A 21,184-nucleotide genomic window follows, 5' to 3' on the forward strand; every position below is an offset into this window, starting at 1 on the left:
CTGCAAAGTGTTGTAGTTAAATTTTATAATAAACCAAAACTACATACTTTGTTTCATACGAGCAGAGACTAAATGACGGCTTCAGTCTGTTATAAAAGTGAAAATATGGAAACCCAGAGGACGCCCAACATATCAAAAATGAAAAGTTTGATTGAGCATGTTCATGGACAATAGTGAACATGCTACCGTTTACGCCCTTTAGCCATGGGACGAGAAGAACTCAACGTTTGAACATCTTACAAGTAACAAAATGCGATTAAGAGATCCGCTTATAAGATCATAATTATACAGTAGCGGTATACATCGAACCTTCAATGATACTCTAGAGTGCAATTCCATGAAAAGCAGCGAATTGTCCCTAGTCAAAATAATGGATTAGCCATAATCAACAAAAAGGGCAGAATTAAACAAACTAGAACTTAGAGAAGGGATCCGGGAAAATTGAGCTTGCATATCACAGACTGTCAACAGATAAAATTACAAAGCAAGTACCATATCAAAAGGGTGATCAAACAATACCTAAAATTATGAAAACGGAATTATTTGAACAACCAAAGGCGAAATCTTTATGCTGAAAAACTAAACAACATCACTAACGCAACATTATAATGTCGTGCTTCACGATCTGAACGAACTATAACATTACATAAGGCTTTTGATTTTATGTTAAAATCAGATAAAGCAGTTGAATCAATAGAAGATATGCATAATGAAATGATTAGAAAAAAAACTCATTACTATATTACACGTGAACTTATACAGCCTGAGTTGGTAAGGGAGGTAATCAAAACAAATGATTCAGTGATACCTTATCATATATTATCCAATATTCATACCTATAAAACATATTAAAAATAGATATTAACAAGAAAAGAATGAATATTATGTTCATAACGAAAAAAATGTGACTGCCACATTTTAAACAAATGCATTATGGACATTTAGATGTATGGGGAGAGGTCTTCGGTCGCCGTACGGCTGTAATATTAATATAGAAAAGGTGAAAACCTACAGGTCGCACAACATGACAAAGATGAAACGAAGTGGATATGCATGCTACCATCCAAGCACTCTAGTCCCAGGTTGAGCAGATCTCAATGAATAGCGGCAAATTGTCCCCAGTCAAAATAAATGGACTAGCTCTAGCTAAGCAAACTAGAACTTTGAGAGGGAATCTGAAGTTATGGAGAATGCATGTCAGAAACACAGTCAAAAGACAAAATTAAAAAGCAGGTATCATATTCAAAAGGTGATTAAACAGTAATTAAAACTATGAAAGCGGGAGTATTTAGAAAGGGGATCACATGTTATGGACTTGAATATGACAGACACTGTCAAAAGACAAAATTAACAAGTGACCGAGTGTTGCACTTGCAATACCGGTGGAAAACGTTGTTAGTGTTCGTCCCTCGTGGTTGATATCTACAGTGTTAGGACTAAAATGTTTCAGGGCATTTAGGAGCTCAGAAACCAAAAAATATTTTACTTATATTTCAATAGTGACCTTGACATACAAGCATAGATCATGTTTGCGTCACATTGTCTCATAACTGGAATATAAATTGTGTGTGCAGTACTAAGATAATACATCAACGCAAATAAAATAAGCAATTTTACTTGTCTTTCAAGAACGACGTGACCTTTGACCGGCAACCATGTGACATATGCGCAGCATAGAGTCTAACATGGGAAACATTTCTGTGTAGAAATTTTAAAAAATCCTTCAAAATCCTTCAATGCAATTAAAGGTTTAGAGCAGAAATCTCTATCCTTGACTTTCAATGGTATTTTTGACATCTTATTGATATGCATGGGACTTGCAAGCAACAACAATTAACACATCATCTGGTCATAGAGAACATGTGTGTGAGTGTATATAAAATGCTTCAACGCATTTAGAAGGTAAGGAACAAAAACTATTTTACTTTAATTCAGTAGTGACATTCGACCACGAAGCATGGGTCATGTATGCAACATATCGTCTGGTCACGATGAACATTTCCTTGTAAGAAATTACTTCAATGCGTATAAATGTTATGGAGTGGAAACAAATTTTAACTTGACCTTAAATGGTGACATTGACCTTTAAACAGACAGGCATAAATCATATGTTGACACATTGTCTCATCATGGAGAACGTTTGTGTTTAAGAGAATCAATCAATGCAATAAAAGTTATGAAGCGGAAACAATTTTTACTTGGCCTACAACTTTATTTTTTATTTTTGAGTAAACAGTGAATACCAAGATATAACGGAAAATTGGTTAAGTGCCCGTTATTGAATGCTATTGAAGTCGCGAATGTAAGACCTACGCAGTTACTATATCTCTCTAATCAATAGTTTATCCAGGTATAAACTTAAGACAGTGTGAATGATTTTTATATAGAAGCTACTTCAAATCCACATGAAAAGCTTAATTTCTCAAACTGCCATCTGACAATTTTAATAGTACATATATTGTGTTTTTCTGTCTTACCAATATTCAACAACTACTGATAAAATCACCAAAATTCTATATTACTAGTAATTTATTTGGTTCTGTTGCGTTTAACGTGCGACTGACATGATAGTACGTCTTCCGGCAACTTTTCAGCTTTTGATGGTGGAGGAAGATCCCAATTGTCCATAAAGGCATCATTTCAGGCATGGGCGGATCCCTATATAGAACCAACAACTACCCTAAGCCACCTGGATGATTTCCTCATATCAAACAATTTTACATCCCCAATGAGGTTTTGAACACTCAACGATGACGGTCAAGTAAGCGACCTTCACCACTCGGCGGCCTTAGAGGCTCGTGATGCTTTTTTTAAATTCATCTTTTATTATTTTACAACGCCAGTATTAGCTATAAGTGATTATATCCCTTTAAAGTAAAATATCTGGCAAATGTGTATTTTCGTAGAAAAATTCCTGTTTAAAAGTTCAGTCCATGATGGGTTTGGCAAATAACGACATCAAAATTACATATTTAAGAATTTGATGTTTTAATGTTGTACAGTAACCATGGAGAACATCACATCAAACTTATTTTTCATGATCAATTCAAGAGAAGTCTAAGAGTGTGTTCGATTCGGGTAGAGTCGAGTGGATTTTTCACACTACCGCCAAACGAACGCGAGTAGTTCAACGTTTGTGTCGAGGTCACAGGTCAAGAACATGCTCCTCCCGCAATGGGGAGTGAAGTCGAGCATATGTGCGTATTGACTTGATACAAAACGGCGGCATAGCAACGGAAAGTGAAAGGTTAGCACAGAGCACAACTCGTACTAAAGCTGGTGTTGATAAATAATGCAAATTTATCGAATTAATGTAGATGCGTCCTTTTGATTAAAATTCTTTTGATTGATCATATTTACGCTAAACTCCCCCCCCCCCCCCCCCCCCCCCCCCCCCCCCCCGACTCGAGCCTGTTCGATTTGACAGTAAACTGCGCATGCATAAGTGTAACACTAGTATACTCTCGCTTGACCGAATCGAACGCACCCTAAGTATCTTGACAAAGAAGGTAATTTATATAAATATCGTCTTTCCGCAGACGAAAACTTTGTTGTGTAGATATTGAGTTGTGGGTATGCAATTTCAATCAAATTTATCGAAAATTATTTAATAATTCATCCCGAAGCCCAAATTATGGCCATCCTTAAACATTTGTATAAACGAATGATTTTCGTATTTGAACCTGATTGATTTTCTGAAAATAATTGGCATAGCGGACGAATTTTCGTAAATTATTTCATGTCAGCCTAGACTAACCATTACTAAATGGAATAGAAAGACTTATTTATCATTTCAAATATCTTCCTCGACAGCTTCAGAGAAGAAAAAAAATGTGTTATTTGTGCGTGCGTGCATGCGTGCCTGGATGTTTGTCAGTTAGATAACATAAAATTGAGGTCACATGGCAATGTTCCAGCTAAGGGGGGATGACCAAATCGCATTGCTATAGATAATTTCCGACTAGGTTAGCAGCTAGATACAACCATAAACTTTTCTGACTGAAACTTTGTATATTTCTTACTACAGACGGTGTGCAATATCACAGCGGCTCCAGCTTTGGAGGAAGCCATTCGGGACCGTTTTACGCTCGGCCGCGGTGGTCTTTTCCAAACAGTCCTATAAATAATTTACTCGTAGTATATGAATTCATTAATTACTATCCCTACAAAATTGTTACTGTTACAATGCTATTATATATATACAAATGTATTATAATTAATTTCGCGTTTGTTGGTAATTGCCGCTTTCCGCATAGCGTTTGTTCTGTACAAGTTCATTTAAAAGTTTACGAAAAAAAGAAAAAAAATCTACATAGCGATTTGTCTCGTGAAATTTTGCATACCCTTCTGTCGGCTAAATCATGGACACATCGAAGGCCATATATTATCTTTTCAAAAAGAAATATGTTTTTGCTCAGTGGATTCCTTTAAATGAGTCAGAGGCACTGACCTCCATATCACACGACAACAACAACAAAAAAGTGTTTTTTTATGCCCCCACATTTGGCGGGGTGGGGGCATATAGATTTGCCCTTGTCCGTCCGTCCGTCCTTCCGAGAATGTTGTGTCGCGCCTAGCTCCAAAATTATTTGACATAGAGTCACAAAACTTTACAGGAATGTTGGTCAGCATGTGCAGTTGTGCACCTGGGGTTTCGCGTCCGGATTCATTCAGTCGTGTAGGAGTTATGGCCCCTGACTTAGTAAAAATTGGTCATTTTAATGTTGTGTCGCGCCTAGCTCCAAAAGTATTTGACCTAGAGTCACCAAAGTTTACAGGAAAGTTGGTCAGCATGTGCAGTTGTGCACCTGGGATTTCGCGTCCGGATTCATTCAGTCGTATAGGAGTTATGGCCCCTGACTTAGTAAAATTTGGTCATTTTAATGTTGTGTCGCGCGTAGCTCCAAAAGTATTTGACCTAGAGTCACCAAAGTTTACAGGAATGTTGGTCAGCATGTGCAGTTGTGCACCTGGGATTTCGCGTCCTGATTTATTCAGTCGTGTAGGAGTTATGGCCCCTAACGTAGTAAAAATTGGTCATTTTAATGTTGTGTCGCGCGTAGCTCCAAAAGTATTTGACATAGAGTCACCAAAACATTACAGGAATGTTGGTCAGCATGTGCAGTTGTGCACCTGGGGTTTCGCGTCCGGATTTATTCAGTCATGTAGGAGTTATGGCCCCTAATTTAGTAAAAAATTGGTCATTTTAATGTTGTGTCGCCCGTAGCTCCAAAAGTATTTGACCTAGAATCACCAAAGTTTACAGGAAAGTTGGTCAGCATGTGCAGTTGTGCACCTGGGGTTTCGCGTCCGGATTCATTCAGTCGTGTAAGAGTTATGGCCCCTGACTTAGTAAAATTTGGTCATTTTAATGTTGTGTCCCCCGTAGCTCCAACAGTATTTGACCTAGAGTCACCAAAGTTTACAGGAAGGTTGATAAGCATGTGCAGTTCTGCACCTGGGGTTTCGCGTCCGGATTCATTCAGTATTGTAGGATTTATGGCCTCTGACCTAGGAAAAATTCTCATTTAAATGTTTTGTCTCGCGTATTGTTTTCCCAAAGTTGATATGTGTCCTTTGTCATGTAGTGGGGGCATCTGTGTCTCATGGACACATTTCTAGTTTTTGAACTGATAATTTTGATGTTTTTTCACTATATCTCTGTTATTACAGAGAGGATTTGATTCAAACTTAAAATGGTTTTTCAGCATTATCGTTCACATTGTATAACACAAGGACCATGGCTCTAGCACCAGTATCTCATGAAATGTCTCCCCTTTTTACTTAGAATTTCACGTTAAAGTTTTGGTGCACTTTCACTCTATCTCAGTTATTACTAAATGGATTCGATTCAGACTAAAGTTGTTGTTACACATCATCTCTTACATCATCACCCGCCTCGTATGACACATTGTGCATCACTCTTGCACCCATATTTCATGAATTATGTTATTATTCAATGTTTTGATAGTTTATCTTTCTTAATACTTAATTCTTTTGACACAAATACTTTAGGTTCCTCAAATGTGCCTATTTTCACTTTCCGGCAATCATCTAATACAATCGCTAAAGCAAAATTATGTTTCCTTCGCAAAAATAATATATACGCTTTGAACAGCGTGATCCTGATTTAGCCGACAAAGGTGCATGCAAAAAAATATATGAGACAAATCGCTATGTAGTTAAATTTGAGTCTGGCCTTTAGCTTTGAAACGAATATTATTTTTTAAAAAAAAAAAGAAAAGAAGCGCACATTTCATATTAAGTATTTAAATACTGAAAATGTCTGCATAACTGTTCGACAAAAAAATAATCTTTCTGAAAGCTGAAAGCCGTCAAATCAAAGTTCTCCTGTACCTAAGTTGATACGCAGTAACCTTGTTATATATATATACACTTGTCTATAAAACAGTTCAATTCCTTTTATTTATTCATCGAACAGTGGATACCGAGATATATCGGATTTATTATCACTGGGAATCAAGATTAAGTTGTTCAAAAACTGCGCAGTTTCAGTATATCTAATCAGTGATTTGTTTTCAACTATTCTAAATTATAATAAAAAATATATTCTTGTGAAGGGTTTTCAGATAACCTACTTTAAATCAAAGCCACATAATTATGAACTTGTCACACAACTATTTTAACTTTGTCTCCTTGTCTTATCAATATTCAATATTTACATTCACTATGTGTTTTGAAAGGAAGAAAAACGAAGATATATTTTTGTATAAACAATATTGGTGCATTAATATTAAAGTCGTCTCTTTCCGCAATATTTAGCATTCTATCTGACGGTATTCACACACACACAAAAAGAGAAAATGGTGTCGTTCAAAATAACTCTCTCAAAATCCAAAAATAATATTAAATTATACCTAGAACATTTTTTCGGATGATAAAGAGCAAAACCGAATTGACATGACTATGTGATTTTTATAGGAATTAAAGATATTTCAAATAATAATTCAGGAACTATATATCTTTATCGGAAAGCGAACAGTTATACATTGGAAGGCATTTTTTTACTGTTCTATATACATATTGTAAAGATCGAGAGCTTAAATTTATTTTGACTTTCTGATACTCACGGAAAGAAAACAACTTATTTTGTAGCAAGCTACTGTAAAAATGTAAATATAATAGGGTTATTATAACAGTATTTCGATCTGGGATGCTGTATTCGGCTCGAGTGCCTGATCGGATATCACGAGGCGCGCACGAGGCAAAATCGTTGCAAAATCCACGAGAGCCGAATACTAAATCCCGGATCTGGCTACTGCTTTAATAGCCCTTTTGTTATATACCTCCACCTCTTTCTTTGTTTATTTGTAATCGAACGAAATCTTACATATTTGTTAAAATGAAACGAGTGATATTTTTGTGTGCGCTATTTAAATAACTGTGTCAGCTCATGCGTATTCAATAAAAGTAGTCCGGCAACAACAATACGGAGGTACAATGCGGGATTTTTGGAAGGTACAATATGGGGGTTTCTTTTCAGCCTGTTCGTATTGCAAGCTGTAATTTTGACAGAATTTAAATGGGTATATGCTAAAAGGTTATATTATATCCTGAAGCATTATAAGAATCAAGCAACAAACGAGGTCAATTTCGTTTTTGCCTAACAGCTTTCTTAGTCGTGCCCTTAAAAGTTAGGATCTTGGTGCTCTTGGTGCCCTTAAAACTTAGGCTCTTGGTGCTCTTGGTGCTCTGACTTCAGACAGTTGTTGAGTACATTGGTATAATTATACCTTAGATATATTTATTTATGTTTTACTTAATATAACCTGGTATTTTTTCGCTAATGTTAGAGCCTTTCTCATTGGGGATTTTATTTACATTGTGTTTCCTAACTTGTTGAAAATAGGGTATGTACGAGGTTGGCATGCCCTTAACGCGTTTAAACCCCCAGGCTCCTTTATATAGGTTACTGTCCGTTCCGAGGCGGTGCCCCTATTTTCAAGTGGTTTTCTGTCTGTCTTGTATTCAGTGTTGAGCAAGTTATCTTGTTCGCTGTTAGCGTTTTCCTCCATACCGAAGAATAATCCTCCGGCAAGTAATCGATAGCGGTCAGATTTTCTATATAGAAATAAGAAGGGCATGTACACATTTACTTAAAAACAAAGTTATTAAAAATAAGAAACCTAAGGTGCAAAAATATTAACAAAGTTCACCATTTGATTCACACGGTATTTTTAAATTAAATTTTATTTTTATTTTTGATTCGTTCCTAACATTATGTTTAATGCCATCATTTCGTCATTTTTTTCCCTTCTATTTTCCATATAAAATTTGTAAAAATCTTATACAAGCGTTTCTTAAAAGTAATTTTTTTTTGGATAAAGTCATTGATTTGAAAGTTTAGGTGCAAGTGATTTCCTACTCTCAATAAATTTATCTTTTGAATGATATTTATGTCAGTTTTATAAAATAAAAATTTAATTCGTTTTTAGACGGTTTATTTCCACTGATTTTGAAGAATAATTAACTTCAGTGCCAAGTTGTTGTTGTAGCGTCATATACAGACGACATATTAATGTCGCGTGAACATGCGGTATCGTGATCAAAAGGTTAAAGTAAATGATTTAATCAATTTAGTTAATATGTGATTGAATGTTTTATTCGACACAATGAGTGTAAGTTTTAAATCAATTTTACTTCGCGAATAATTCCTTTTGTGTTAATATCAAAAATTTTACAACAAGAAATTCAAATTTAATATTGCAGTTAATATCCTAGTTCTAAAAAGAAAGAGGTGCGCATTTCTTCTTATGTTGTTGTTCTTACCTTTTTTAAATTTTCTTTAAATATCAGTGTCAATTATGCCAATTACAATGTATGTCAATTAAATATGAAACGAGAAATGTTTACATCGGCCAAACAATGTTGAAAGACTTATCTGGAGAAGAAAACGTGAGGAACGCATGGTATTTACATAAAAACTTTGGCATAAATTTTATTTTCAGTTTTTAGATAATAAATTGCCAAAACTACGGAGCTCAGCGTAAATTCAAGATCCACCGAGGATTAAAGGCGGAAATTATGTCAGGGTGATTTTGATGTACAAGAATGTTTTTGTAATGTAAATAAGATATCTGCATTTAAAACGGAATTGATTTTCCACCACATAACTTTCATTAAACTTTTACAACAATAATGACGGTTTTAATAAATACTAAAAATGTGTCACATGATAACAGATAAACTTTCCATGAATGCAAGATAAATATAAAAATATTTTTAGTCAGTGCTTTAAACTGCATCAGCAATAAGTATGTTTTCATGATATCAACTAACTTTTTGTGAAATTAGAACACAATGATCATGAACATTTTGTTTTTCTTTGTATGGAAATATAATATTACTTTCGTGAAAATTAGAACTGATTTGAAAATCGTCATTATGAAACTTTCAAAATTGATTGTACATGTTCAATCTAAAATGATTGTCATTTCTATACTATAATCTTAATGAATGAAAGCTGATAGAAATTGTTGATCCATCACACATATAAATCCGTTTTATTGCCCCCAATTACCACTAAATAAGGAACGTTAAAACAACACAGACATATACAACACTGATAAGGCTATATTTTGTGACTTGAAAAACTAAAATACAAAATAACATTTACGTTTTGAATATAATTATAGTGCCATTTTACTTTTTCTCATCACTGTTTTAACTATTATTTTGCAACAGTTTGGTAAACTTTTTGTAGCTATATTCACATTGAATATGGCAAAATACCTGTACCACGCTGATTGCCAATATTTTTCAAAATAGAGAAAATGATCAATTGACCAAGGGTGACACAAATCTCCATTTTATTTATTCTACAAACATACCATAATTTTCGATTCATTTAATTTCTTACTTTCCCCATATATAAAGAATTACATAATTGATATACGTATAGGGCTGTCATCGATAGAAACGATATCGATGTATCAACGATATTTTTTTGTCAATCAATTATCGATTCCGGGAAAGAGTTTCTAAAAAAGCTTATTAGCTTTCTACTAGATCCCTAGTATTTGTAAATATGTATTGTAATTAAATGCTATTTGATGAATAAAATATTGTTTAAACCAATTATCGATTCCCGTTTCAAAAATCGATATTTTACAGAGAGAAAAAACTATTCAGATAAACGCTCAGACCCTCAAAAACAACAAAGTTCACAAAGTGGTAAACTTGGATAAAATTAATGCAAAAGAGAAGTGAAGTAAAAATTAAATATTTTATTATTTTTTGTTTATTTCTTTTATTTCATAAATACAACACAATCAAACAGTAATATTAAAAGGCGGCAATAAACTAAAAATAGCATTTACAGGAAGGTATATAGTATGCATATGGACAAATAGGTTGTTAATCTAACTTAATAATCGACATCCCGATGTATCGTCGATATTTGTCTTCTGATATATCGGTATCGTCGATATGTCAAAGACCCAATCAATGACAGCCCTATATACGTATGATATTTAACCATTTTAGAGTAAAAAGATAAATAAATAATTCAAATCAAATCAAATCTACAGATGTAATAGTATAAATTGTAATCAACCGTTTTAAAAAAAAAAAAAACTTTTTTATGTATTTTTGTGACTCAAAAATGGACGTGGCTGTAAAAATCTAACAAGGTCATTATCAGGATTTTAACCAGGGGTCTGAAACATTTGATAACATATACTGCATGTCATTTGAAAAGAAAGAGCAGTATTAACTATCATATTTATTTATTTATTTATTTGGGTTTTACGGCGCACCAACACAGTATAGGTTACTAGTATATGGCGCCAAACAGGACTACCAATTTTGGTTTCACATCTCATTTACATCGAAATAAAAACATGAGGTAAGGTATCAAAATTTGCATACCTGCTGGAATCTCAGAGTTACAGCAAAACCAAGTGTTAAGACCCTATAAGTCGCCTCTTACGATCATGCAAGGGTAGCTACCATAAATCGACATTATTTTACAATGTCAATTTTAAAATTTATTTGTTTTATTTATTGATATTTTGTGACTTGAAAGACAAAAATACAAAATAACATTTAAGAAACTACATATTAAGTATTGTTTTGGTAAAAATGACTTTTTTAAATTTCTTATGAAAAGTCCCTTCTTTAACATAGTTTGTAACGAAAAGTGCATGTCAATTATGCTTGTTTAATTTTTTTTGGAAAAACCTCTTGAAATTGAAATAAACATCCAGGTGACAATACCCGGAGGCAATAGATATCGACATCGCAATACCGGTCACACGTTACCAATACCATATAGCTGTTGTCTCCACTGATATCGATTTTCTGTCATATCAGTCATGAGGTCATTTCTTCCTCATGCTTCTCCTCACTCCCCCTACCGCCCTATCCTTTTCCCTTGCAATGCACTCCCGGCCTTGTTTTGGCACCCCCTCCTCCTTTAATATTGGTTAGTCTTCGTGTTGGCTTCGTTTTGGCTGCTGGAATCCTAAGGCAGTACACGATTGTTTTCTTTCTGCTTATATGTGTGCGTTTGTGTGTCTGTGTTTCTAAAGCGGTGCCCTACAGTGTTGTTGTATCTTACTTGTCTGTTTATGTATGTTTGTTAGTTGGTGTGGTCTGCGCTATTGTTGTTTACGTTGTAGTGTAACTGTGATTAAAGAGCGTAGCATTCCCTTTGTATATTCATTCTTGTTCTACTTTCCCCTTCAACCTCCTCACCAATCCCCCACCTTTCTACCCTTACCCTTTCCTACCCCTCTATCTATACTTTGCATAAAGTTTAAATGTACTAGTTAGATTTTTGAAGCAACCCGTCTATAATATTTTTCCGTTACAGCTTCTTTTTGTAGTGTAGTGGGCCTACTTTGCAAATGCGTGGCTCTGGGGCTGTTTTTTTTAGTGTTCTGTGCTTCCGAGAAATCTGCCCTTACCTTTATCTTTTACAAATCTCGAACAATTCCTATGTAGAATATCACATTAGGTCAAAAACATTTTAAAACTAACCAACATTGATGTATCTCTCTTTTAGTAATTACAATGATGGTTCAGTTCGGTTTGCAGAAACATATAAGTTTACATCAGCCTAGACGAGTCACTACTAAATGAAATATAAAGACTTATTCATCATTTCAAATAACTTCGTCGGCAGCAATAACCAGTTTTAAAAAAAAATGTATTGCGTGCATACGTGCATGAGTTAAACTCACATAGATAACATTAAATCGAGGTCATATGGCAATATTCCAGCCTAACTTCCCGGACAGAAGTATTATATTTCCCTTTCCGCAGGTGGTGAGCAATACCACAACGGCTCCGGCTGTAGACGCCGTTTAACGCTTGGTCACGTTTAGATACAACTTTTTCCCGAAATAGTCATATAAATACTGTACTCGTAGTTTATGAATCCATTAATTACTATCCTTCCTTACAAGATTATTTCTGTTACAAAGCTAATATCTATATTTGTAATTTTGCGCATGTTGGTCATATCCGCTTTCCGCATAGCGTTTGTTATGTACATGTCCATCTCAAAATTTACAACAAAAAGAAAAACCACATAGCGATTCATAATTTTTCTTATACCCTTCTGTCGGCTTAATTATGATAACACTGAAGAGCAGATATCTTTTTGGCAAAAGAAACATGTTTTTGCTCTGTGGATTCCTCCAAATGATTTTAAGGCACGGACCACCATAATCATCGCACGACCTTAATGTTTTGCGGGTTTTTTTTTCTTGGATATCAGAAAATTATTGTTACATGTATATTTTTATTTAAATCTTGTATGATGCCATAAATTCCATCACATTCTCATTATGAAAATATATGTAAAATAGTTTTGTGTTTTCTTAAAATTTAAACGTAAGTTCTAACAAATATTTTTAATAAAAGAAATCATAATGTCAATAAGGTGAATAGAATAGGATGAATGATACACAATATATTTACGGAGTAAATACTATAAATGTACGAACCCGCTCCATGCATCCGAGGTACCAAGATATACAGTTAAGTGCACACAAACTGTAGCAAGAAATAAAATCGAGTTCATTTCTTATGAAAACTTGAACAATAGTTATAGATAAATCAAGAAGTTCTGCTATTCCTCTGTCGTGACTGGTTAGGAAAGCCGAGCAATTCTGCGCTTGTGGGCGGACGTCTTTATTTTATATGAATGACAAGACAGGGAAGTTTTGAATCTTTCTTATTTTTTCCCTGCTACGCTTTTACGCATCAAACTTGTTATCAGCACGTCACGTACAATCGTTCTACAATTGCCGATAATGTCTTTGTTTACATATTCTTAGTTGATACCATTTTACATTTAGGGTCGGCCTTACTAAAATGATATATAGAATACGAGATAGAGTACATTGATGATATATATGTACTACTCTCTCAATTAGAATCTTAATATTTTCATTACATACATAAAAATTGTCATTTTACTACGAATTTGTCAAAATTAAACAGTAACAATCTCCGCTCTAGGGAATCCAAATGGGATCTTAGATGTGCAACATGTTGTCATACTCTCGCGTTTGTGTGTGTGTGTGTGTGTGTGTGTTTTGTTTTTTTTTCTTACTTTCCAGATGATGCTTTTTCTTATCTTTTACTTCAGTAGCATTGCTACCGGTCTCTGATATCTTTAATAGAGCTACCTTGAAGTAATGAAACCTTTCAAATCCTTCGTTTGCATGTTTAAACTCGCTCTTAATTCCCTCAGATTGTCCCTCAGAATCTGATATCGCATACCTTGTCCGTTCGTATGTGATGTGAATTTAAGTCCAATTACTGATCAGCATGAGTAGGTTTCCTATAGTTTATGGTAATAACTGAGCCGTTGTCTTTCTGTTTCTGTTCTCTAATTTTACTTTGTAAATACTGCTTATTTCATAAGAGTATCTTTTTGTGGAGCATGTCGATATATACCTTAATCATCCTCATGGGAATACAATAAGATATTACATGACCAAGGTGCATACTGTAGGTGACACTGGCGACTACGTCTATCACCTTGGTTTTTGAAAAGAAAATACCATCAATCGTAACGTACCAGTAGTTAAGAGAAATAACATGTTCCCTCCCGCAGAAGTAAGATAGATTTAGGAAGTATTAGAATGATGTGTCATGGATGGCAGTAACAACAATAAGATATTCTATTCTGCACATGGACTCGGTGTAGTTATCTGTTTAGCCCTTTTCATTCAATGTATCTGTATAATATAGTTACGATAAAGCCCGTGCTAAGGTTGTGATAGGCGTTGCTCATTTCGATTTCTCAAGCCGAATCTATAATTTCTACTTGGATTCATTTTATGATTCCAAAGAATCTTCTTATAGATGATAATGAATTTCAAAACAGCAGTCTTTTGTATCTAATGTAGTGGCAGCCGTAAAATATATTTCATTACTTGAGCTTAGACTTGTTATTTTTCTGCTACTTTAGGATCATTTAATCTATTTGCATTGATCGAGTTCCAACTAAGGTGACGCTACGACGTCGCAGGCGTAGTCGTCTCATGCACGAACTCAACCAGGCCGAGTTGTTAACCACTATTTATTCTTGTTTCGAGGTGACATAAAAGAAATAAACATATAAATATTCGGCCACGCAATATTTATTATATACATGAGCCTTTCTGTAAAGTATAGTGGGCAGCACAACAGACAATGGTATTCAGATGCAATCGTATTACATGAAGAAACTTTACAAATATGAGCCTCTCTTATAGTTCCAAAAAGATCTACCAAGTTCTATTTCTAGCTCATGCGAGCTCAGTCTAAAACATGTTAGTTGTTTTCAAAATGCATTATTAGTTTCTATATCTAGATAATTTTCATGTCCAAAGCTCGATTTAAATTTTCTAAAATATTCTAGCTTAGGCATGGTCTGGATAGTAGCATACTAGCTTGGGATATACTGGCCCCTTAAGCGTTCTTTATTGACAGGAAAATAGTTAACATCTATGTTAAAATCAGTCCAAATGTAACTTCATCTCTCTAACAGTAATTTCACTCTCATTGCCCAGCAATTGTATTCATTGCTATTATATTGTTCGATAAAGCATATATACATTGGCAAGTCATTACATTTCATTTTCTTAAGCCAGTGTTTCAAGGCTCTTTTCTTGTAAATTACAGACATAGAGAATCTGCCTTATTTGCCAAACACGGCCACATTCGGCGTCTGTTGGCAAATATCATATTTGCAGAATTTAATGTGAAGTTTGTCTATTTCTTTATAATCAGATATACCCCAAACACCAGCACTAAACAATATAATTGGGAACACCATTTTATCAAAAAATAAAACAATTTTGTCCGTACCTCTAGGCTTACCCAACAAAATATTGAAATCAGATTATATGGTTTCCGTCCTTGGTCAGATAATGTTCTGACGGTATTTTTCATATTACCTGTGTAAATACACACATAAATAGGAAATTAGTCTACAATATCCAGTTTTTTTCCTCCATTAATGTACCATTCGAAATCATGAATGTGTTTCTTTATCTCAAAAATTCAAATTTTAGTCTTTTTAACATTTACCTTTAGGCTCTATTTTATAGAATACATATATAAATATTGTCAAGTTGTGCTTGTAAGCTTTCTGGACTAGTCGTAAACAACACTATATCATCAGCAAACAACAACAGATACATAGAAAGCTGATCTAGATCTGACTCAAATACATTGTTAAAGTCAATACTTTCATTTATGTCATTTACAAATACGATAAAGAGCAAAGCGGAGACTGATTCCCTTGTTTTAAACCGAGTGTGACATCAAAAGAAAAATATTTTACATTTGCATAGTACATTAAACATTATAAAGCTGGTGACTATTTTTCACAATTTTGACCGCAATGCTTCACGTCTAACAGTGTTGAAGGCTGTTTCGTAATCAATAAAGGCACAAGATAGTTTGGACTTATTTTAAGTACTTTTTTAAAAACAGAATGTAGCAAAAATGTGCAATCTGCTAAGATTTCCCTAAAACCAAACTGTGAATCATTAATATATGTTTTGATTCACACCACTTATTCAGTCTATTTCTAAGGTCAAGGGGAAAAAAATTACCCATTACATTTACAAGTGTTATTCCACGATAATAAGAAGGATTTTCAAAGTTCGCCTTCTTGTATATTAGAACAGTCACTCCTTTACACAATGATTCGGGATAAATGCCTGTATCAAATATTCTATTAAAAGCATAAACAAGATATGATGAGATAAACTGATTTGTGTCTATGAAAAAAAAAATAGCCGCATTATTACAAAAATCACTACACTTGTTTCTTTTGAGGGAACATATTGCTTTGGAGATTTCTTCAACTGTAAACGAGCCGTCTATCTCATCAATAACTATTGGTCCGTGGCGAAAGGTGTCATCATCAACTGTAAACCCACTACGGGAAGAGTTTGAAATGTTTTGAAAATGTTCCGCTTTCCGATTTCCTCTTACTTACCTGTAGGGTAAAAATCGAAGATCCGTTTATCTTTATAAAGAGACTTTTTAACTTTACGTTGTCCGGTGCCTCTTTTTATTGATTTACCATTTACTTTAAAGGAGATATCAAAGACAGTTTTTGAAAAACTGAGTTTACATACGTATCTATATCAATTCTATTGTTTTCCAACTCCTGAGATAAATTGTCAAAAACCTCTCTTTTTCATATAAAATATTGTATATAAGGTAATTTTGTCATATGTCAATATATATGTTTCGTAAAGTATCATTCTTTCATAATTTAAAGAAATTAATAGGACTATGATATGAAAAGTCTGTTAGATCACGTACTTCCATGTTCGAAATACACGGGAAATCACAGAAGTTTGCGATCAGATAATCCACTGCGCTAACAGCATGCCTATTTTTAATGACATTATGACAGATGTATTTTACCGTTTTCAAAGCTGTCATTTGTAATAAGCATAATTATTATTGTACAACATGTATGATAAAGCTAAGTCTTGTGTCAAAGTTAACAATGCTATTTCAGACACTTTTATTAGTTGTGTAGGTGTACGTCAGGGTGAAAATCTTTCCCCTATATTGTTCAAAATTTTCTTGAATTACTTATTCAGTTATATGTCCAAATCTTGTGAAGTAGTGTCTTTCCTTTCAAATCATATAAATGAACAACTAAGTGATATTGATGTTGAAGTCTACTTCAAGTTGTACCTGTTATTATATGCAGATGACATTATTGTATTTTCTGAAAGTCGTATGGGACTTCAGAAGGCATTTAATTGTATGTATGACTATTGTAAACTGTGGAATTTGTCTGTTAACACTGATAAAACAAAAGTAGTAGTGTTCTTTCGTGTTAAGATAAGAAACAACCCTGTATTATATTTTAACAACTCTCCACTAGAGGCTGTTGATGATTTCAGTTATTTAGGAGAGAAATTTAATTACAATGGCAATTTTAGCAAAACCAAAAAGCATCTAACAAACCAAGCTCGTAAAGCAATGTTTAACGTTTTGACTAAAATTAAGAGACTTTCTCTTCCTATTGATATAAAATTGCAATTATTTGATTGTATGGTGAAACCAGTATTCCTGTACGGTTCGGAGGTATGGGAATTTGAGAATAATACTATTATCTCTCAGTTTCAACTTAAATTTTAAAAGTATAAACTCAAGTTAAATCTCTCAACACCAACTGCTATAGTACTGGAGGAACTAGGTGCTCAATCTATTGAAAATGACATTTTATCTAGAATGTTAAATTTTTGGGCCAAAATAGTTACAGGTAAACAGGATAAAATTTGTAATGTGTTGTATGGAACCCATGTATAATCTTCATGAAAAAGGAATATTACATTGCCATTGGATTGATTAAATGAAATCTGTATCAAATAGTATAGGTTGCTCAGAATTTTGGTTTTCACAATCTGTTCCAAATCTTAATAACTTTAAACAAAGAGTAAAACATGGTTGTTTGATCAATACCTTCAAAACTGGTACAGTTTTGTAGACAATTCTTCCAAGAGTCTAAATTATAGAAAGTATAAAACTGAATTTAAGCTTGAGAAATATTTACTTTGTTTACCAAGTAATTTAAGTATATCTCTTTGTAAGTTTATGTTTCTCAATTTTAATCTGTCTAAAGAAAAAAATAGACACACTGGTATTGCCACAGAAAACAGACTATGTTAACTTTGTAACAGACAAGAAATAGGGGATGAACCACACTATCTTTTTAAGTGTGATTATTTTGTTAATGACAGAAAAAAATTATATCCCTCTTAATACTTTCCAGGGCCCTAATTTGGCGAATTTTCAAAAGCTAATGTGTAGCACTAATAAAAACAACTAAATTATTAAACCCAATTTGTTAAATTAATAATGCTGAACCATCTTCCTTATATATGTCAGTTAGCTGTAACTAACGTCTTTGTCACTCAATAGTTAATAATTATATTTATTCATTGTTAACCTGTATTATTTGTTTGTTTGTTTGTTTTGGGTTTAACGCCGTTTTTCAACAGTATTTCAGTCATATAACGGTGGACAGTTAACCTAACCAGTCTTCCTGGATTCTGTACCAGTACAAACCTGTTCTCCGCAAGTAACTGCCAACTTCCCCACATGAATTATCAGAGGTGGAGGACAATTGATTTCAGACACAATGTCTTTTATCAAATCATCACGGAGAACATACGCCCCGCCCGAGGATCGAACTCGCGACCCCGCGATCCGTAGACAAACGCTCTCCCTACTGAGCTAAGCGGGCGGGTTCCCTGTATTATTATTGTTATTGTTTATCATTTGATACACATAGTGGGAGATGAAGCATGTATTCATCATCAGTGGGTAGATCAAAATAACGGTCGAGATTGACATTTTCAATGTAATCCGACCTCTCGCCTGGACTTGAATTCATGTTCCTGTCAAATATATATCACCATAATAATAGCTATATTTTATTACGGTGTTCCGTTTTCACAATCGTGACATTTTATTTAATACTAAACCGTGATACACGATGGTACGATGACGAAAACGCAATGGCGCGATGGCATGATGAAACAACGATGGTACGATGGTGAAAACGCGATGGCACGATGATGAAATCGCGATGATGAACGATGGTGAAATGTTGATGTAATATCGCGTTTTCATCTTCGTACCATCGCGTTTTCACAATCGCACCATTGTGCCATCGCGTTTTCATCATCGTACCATCGTGCCATCGCGTTTTCACCATCGTACCATTGCGTGTTCACCATCGTGCCATCGCGTTATAATCATCGTACCATCGTGGTTTCACCATCGTACCAACGCGTTTTCACCATCGTACCATCGCATTCTTACCATCGAACCATCGCCTTCCGGTTAGAAATGCGTAGTTCCGTGCACTTGTTTTTGTCAACAATAGATTAATGTATCTCAATGTATTTTATGAGAAGAAATTTACCATCTAGATTCTGTTGTTTCGCAAAATGTTTTACAAAATGTTCAGTGCTCAGTTCATTAAAACTGTAAAATCTTCAAGGCCACGTCTTTTGAATTTTATGTTTGTATGAAAGTATGTGAAAGACTGGGTGTAATAGTCATATGATATCATTCAAACTCTTATTCTTGTTAGGATGTAGAAAGTACATAGTGCAATGTGAAAATGAGATTGTATCAAGCCTGTATTTTACTATCACATATACTGTACCACTGCACATGACCACCGGAAGGCGATGGTATGATGGTGAAAATGCGATGGCAAGATGGTGATAACGCGATGGTACTATGGTGAAAATGCGATGGTACGATGGTCGCATTATCACCATCGTACCATCGTACATCGCGGTTTAGGATTCAATAAAAAGTCACGATTGTCCAAATGGAACACCGTATTTTATAGAATCACAATTCAATTGTTCAAAAATGTCATATTCATATAACGAAGAAGATGTATTCTTATATACAAAAGAGTCTTCTGGTTGAATAATTGTACAAAAATATAAATCTTTTGATTTGCCGAAATATTCTTTCAATAATTTCAACCTTACGATGCCATTTGGATTTTAACTAACTAGATCTGTTTTATTGAAATATTTCTTTTGATAGTACGGTATATTATAACAACGCCACTGAATCGCTAAGCCTTTCGGTTCGTTTAGGTCTTGGACAGGAAAATGAGCAATATTTCTCGATATGTATTTTTGTAAGTTTAGAGTTCCAGGCTTCTCTGATTAAGGACACGTCACGGCTGAGATAGTTTAGCATTACAATACACAATCGGTATTGAAATTGTGTTTCCAATATATGTGCTCATTAGATAAATCCCCAATATCTATGTGAAAATAAGGGATGTGGTTTGTATGATTGCAACACTGTGAGTTGCTCTAATTAGTAACAACTGACTGAAACAATATGAATTCGTACGTGACTTGGATAGACAAAATGACAGTGAGGTCAACAATATATTCTTTTATTGTTTTAATTAATGAATTGTAAGCTATAATACAGAATACCCATTTTATGAAAATCAAACTGGAAGTTAGAAATAACAGAAAAAAAAATTAATTAGGTCATGAGTCATCATATAACTATCAAAATTTGTCATTAGTTTTCATGAGCTGTAAAATTATTTTTATCTCTCTATCCTGCAAATGCATTGTTTTTGAAAGTATCTTGGTCGAATATTGTAGTGTGTAACTTACTTTACATTCCACATTAATATTTGTGCTTGAAATTGCTTTGTCACATATGAATGTCTATTGTTTTAGTTTATTGTCTGTTATAAAGGTACCAAATCTCAATATTAAGATATAAGAATTGTTCCTTATCAAACAGTTATACATCCCCAATGAGGTTTTGAACACACAACAATGACGGGCAAGTAAGCGACCTTCACCACGCAGCCACCTTGGAGACCCGTGATGCTTTTTAAGATTCATTTTTATTTCACAAAGCCAGTATTAGCTATAAGTGATTTTATCCATTTCAAGTAAAAATAATGGCCAAATATGTATTTTCGTAGACAAATTCATGTTTAAAAGTTCGGTCCATGTTGGGTTTGGCAATCAACGACATCAAAATTACATATTTAAGAAATTGATGTTTTAATGATGAACAGTAGCCATGGAGAACATCACATCAAAATTATTTTTCATGATCAACTTAACAGAACTCTAAACACTGCGGGGAATCACATGATCAAAATAATCTCTAAACC

At 34.1% G+C, this 21,184-nt stretch overlaps 1 protein-coding gene across 2 annotated transcripts in view; it reads right to left on the reverse strand.

The window, feature by feature from the left end:
• LOC128549125 (uncharacterized) overlaps window positions 1-21,184 on the reverse strand; it is a 48,718-nt gene that overhangs the window by 18,745 nt on the left and 8,789 nt on the right. Inside the window, exon 1 of one of the 2 annotated variants that reach the window (XM_053525432.1) lies at window positions 12,975-13,157. The exons of the other annotated variant lie outside the window; for it this stretch is intronic. Coding sequence (XP_053381407.1) covers window positions 12,975-13,051 — 77 coding nt within the window. The 5' untranslated portion in view covers window positions 13,052-13,157. Of the gene's footprint in view, window positions 1-12,974; window positions 13,158-21,184 lie in introns of those variants that run through there. 2 annotated transcript variants of the gene reach the window in all.

This window comes from Mercenaria mercenaria, chromosome 15 (genome assembly GCF_021730395.1).
Source record: "Mercenaria mercenaria strain notata chromosome 15, MADL_Memer_1, whole genome shotgun sequence".
NCBI classification, from domain to species: Eukaryota; Metazoa; Mollusca; class Bivalvia; order Venerida; family Veneridae; genus Mercenaria; species Mercenaria mercenaria.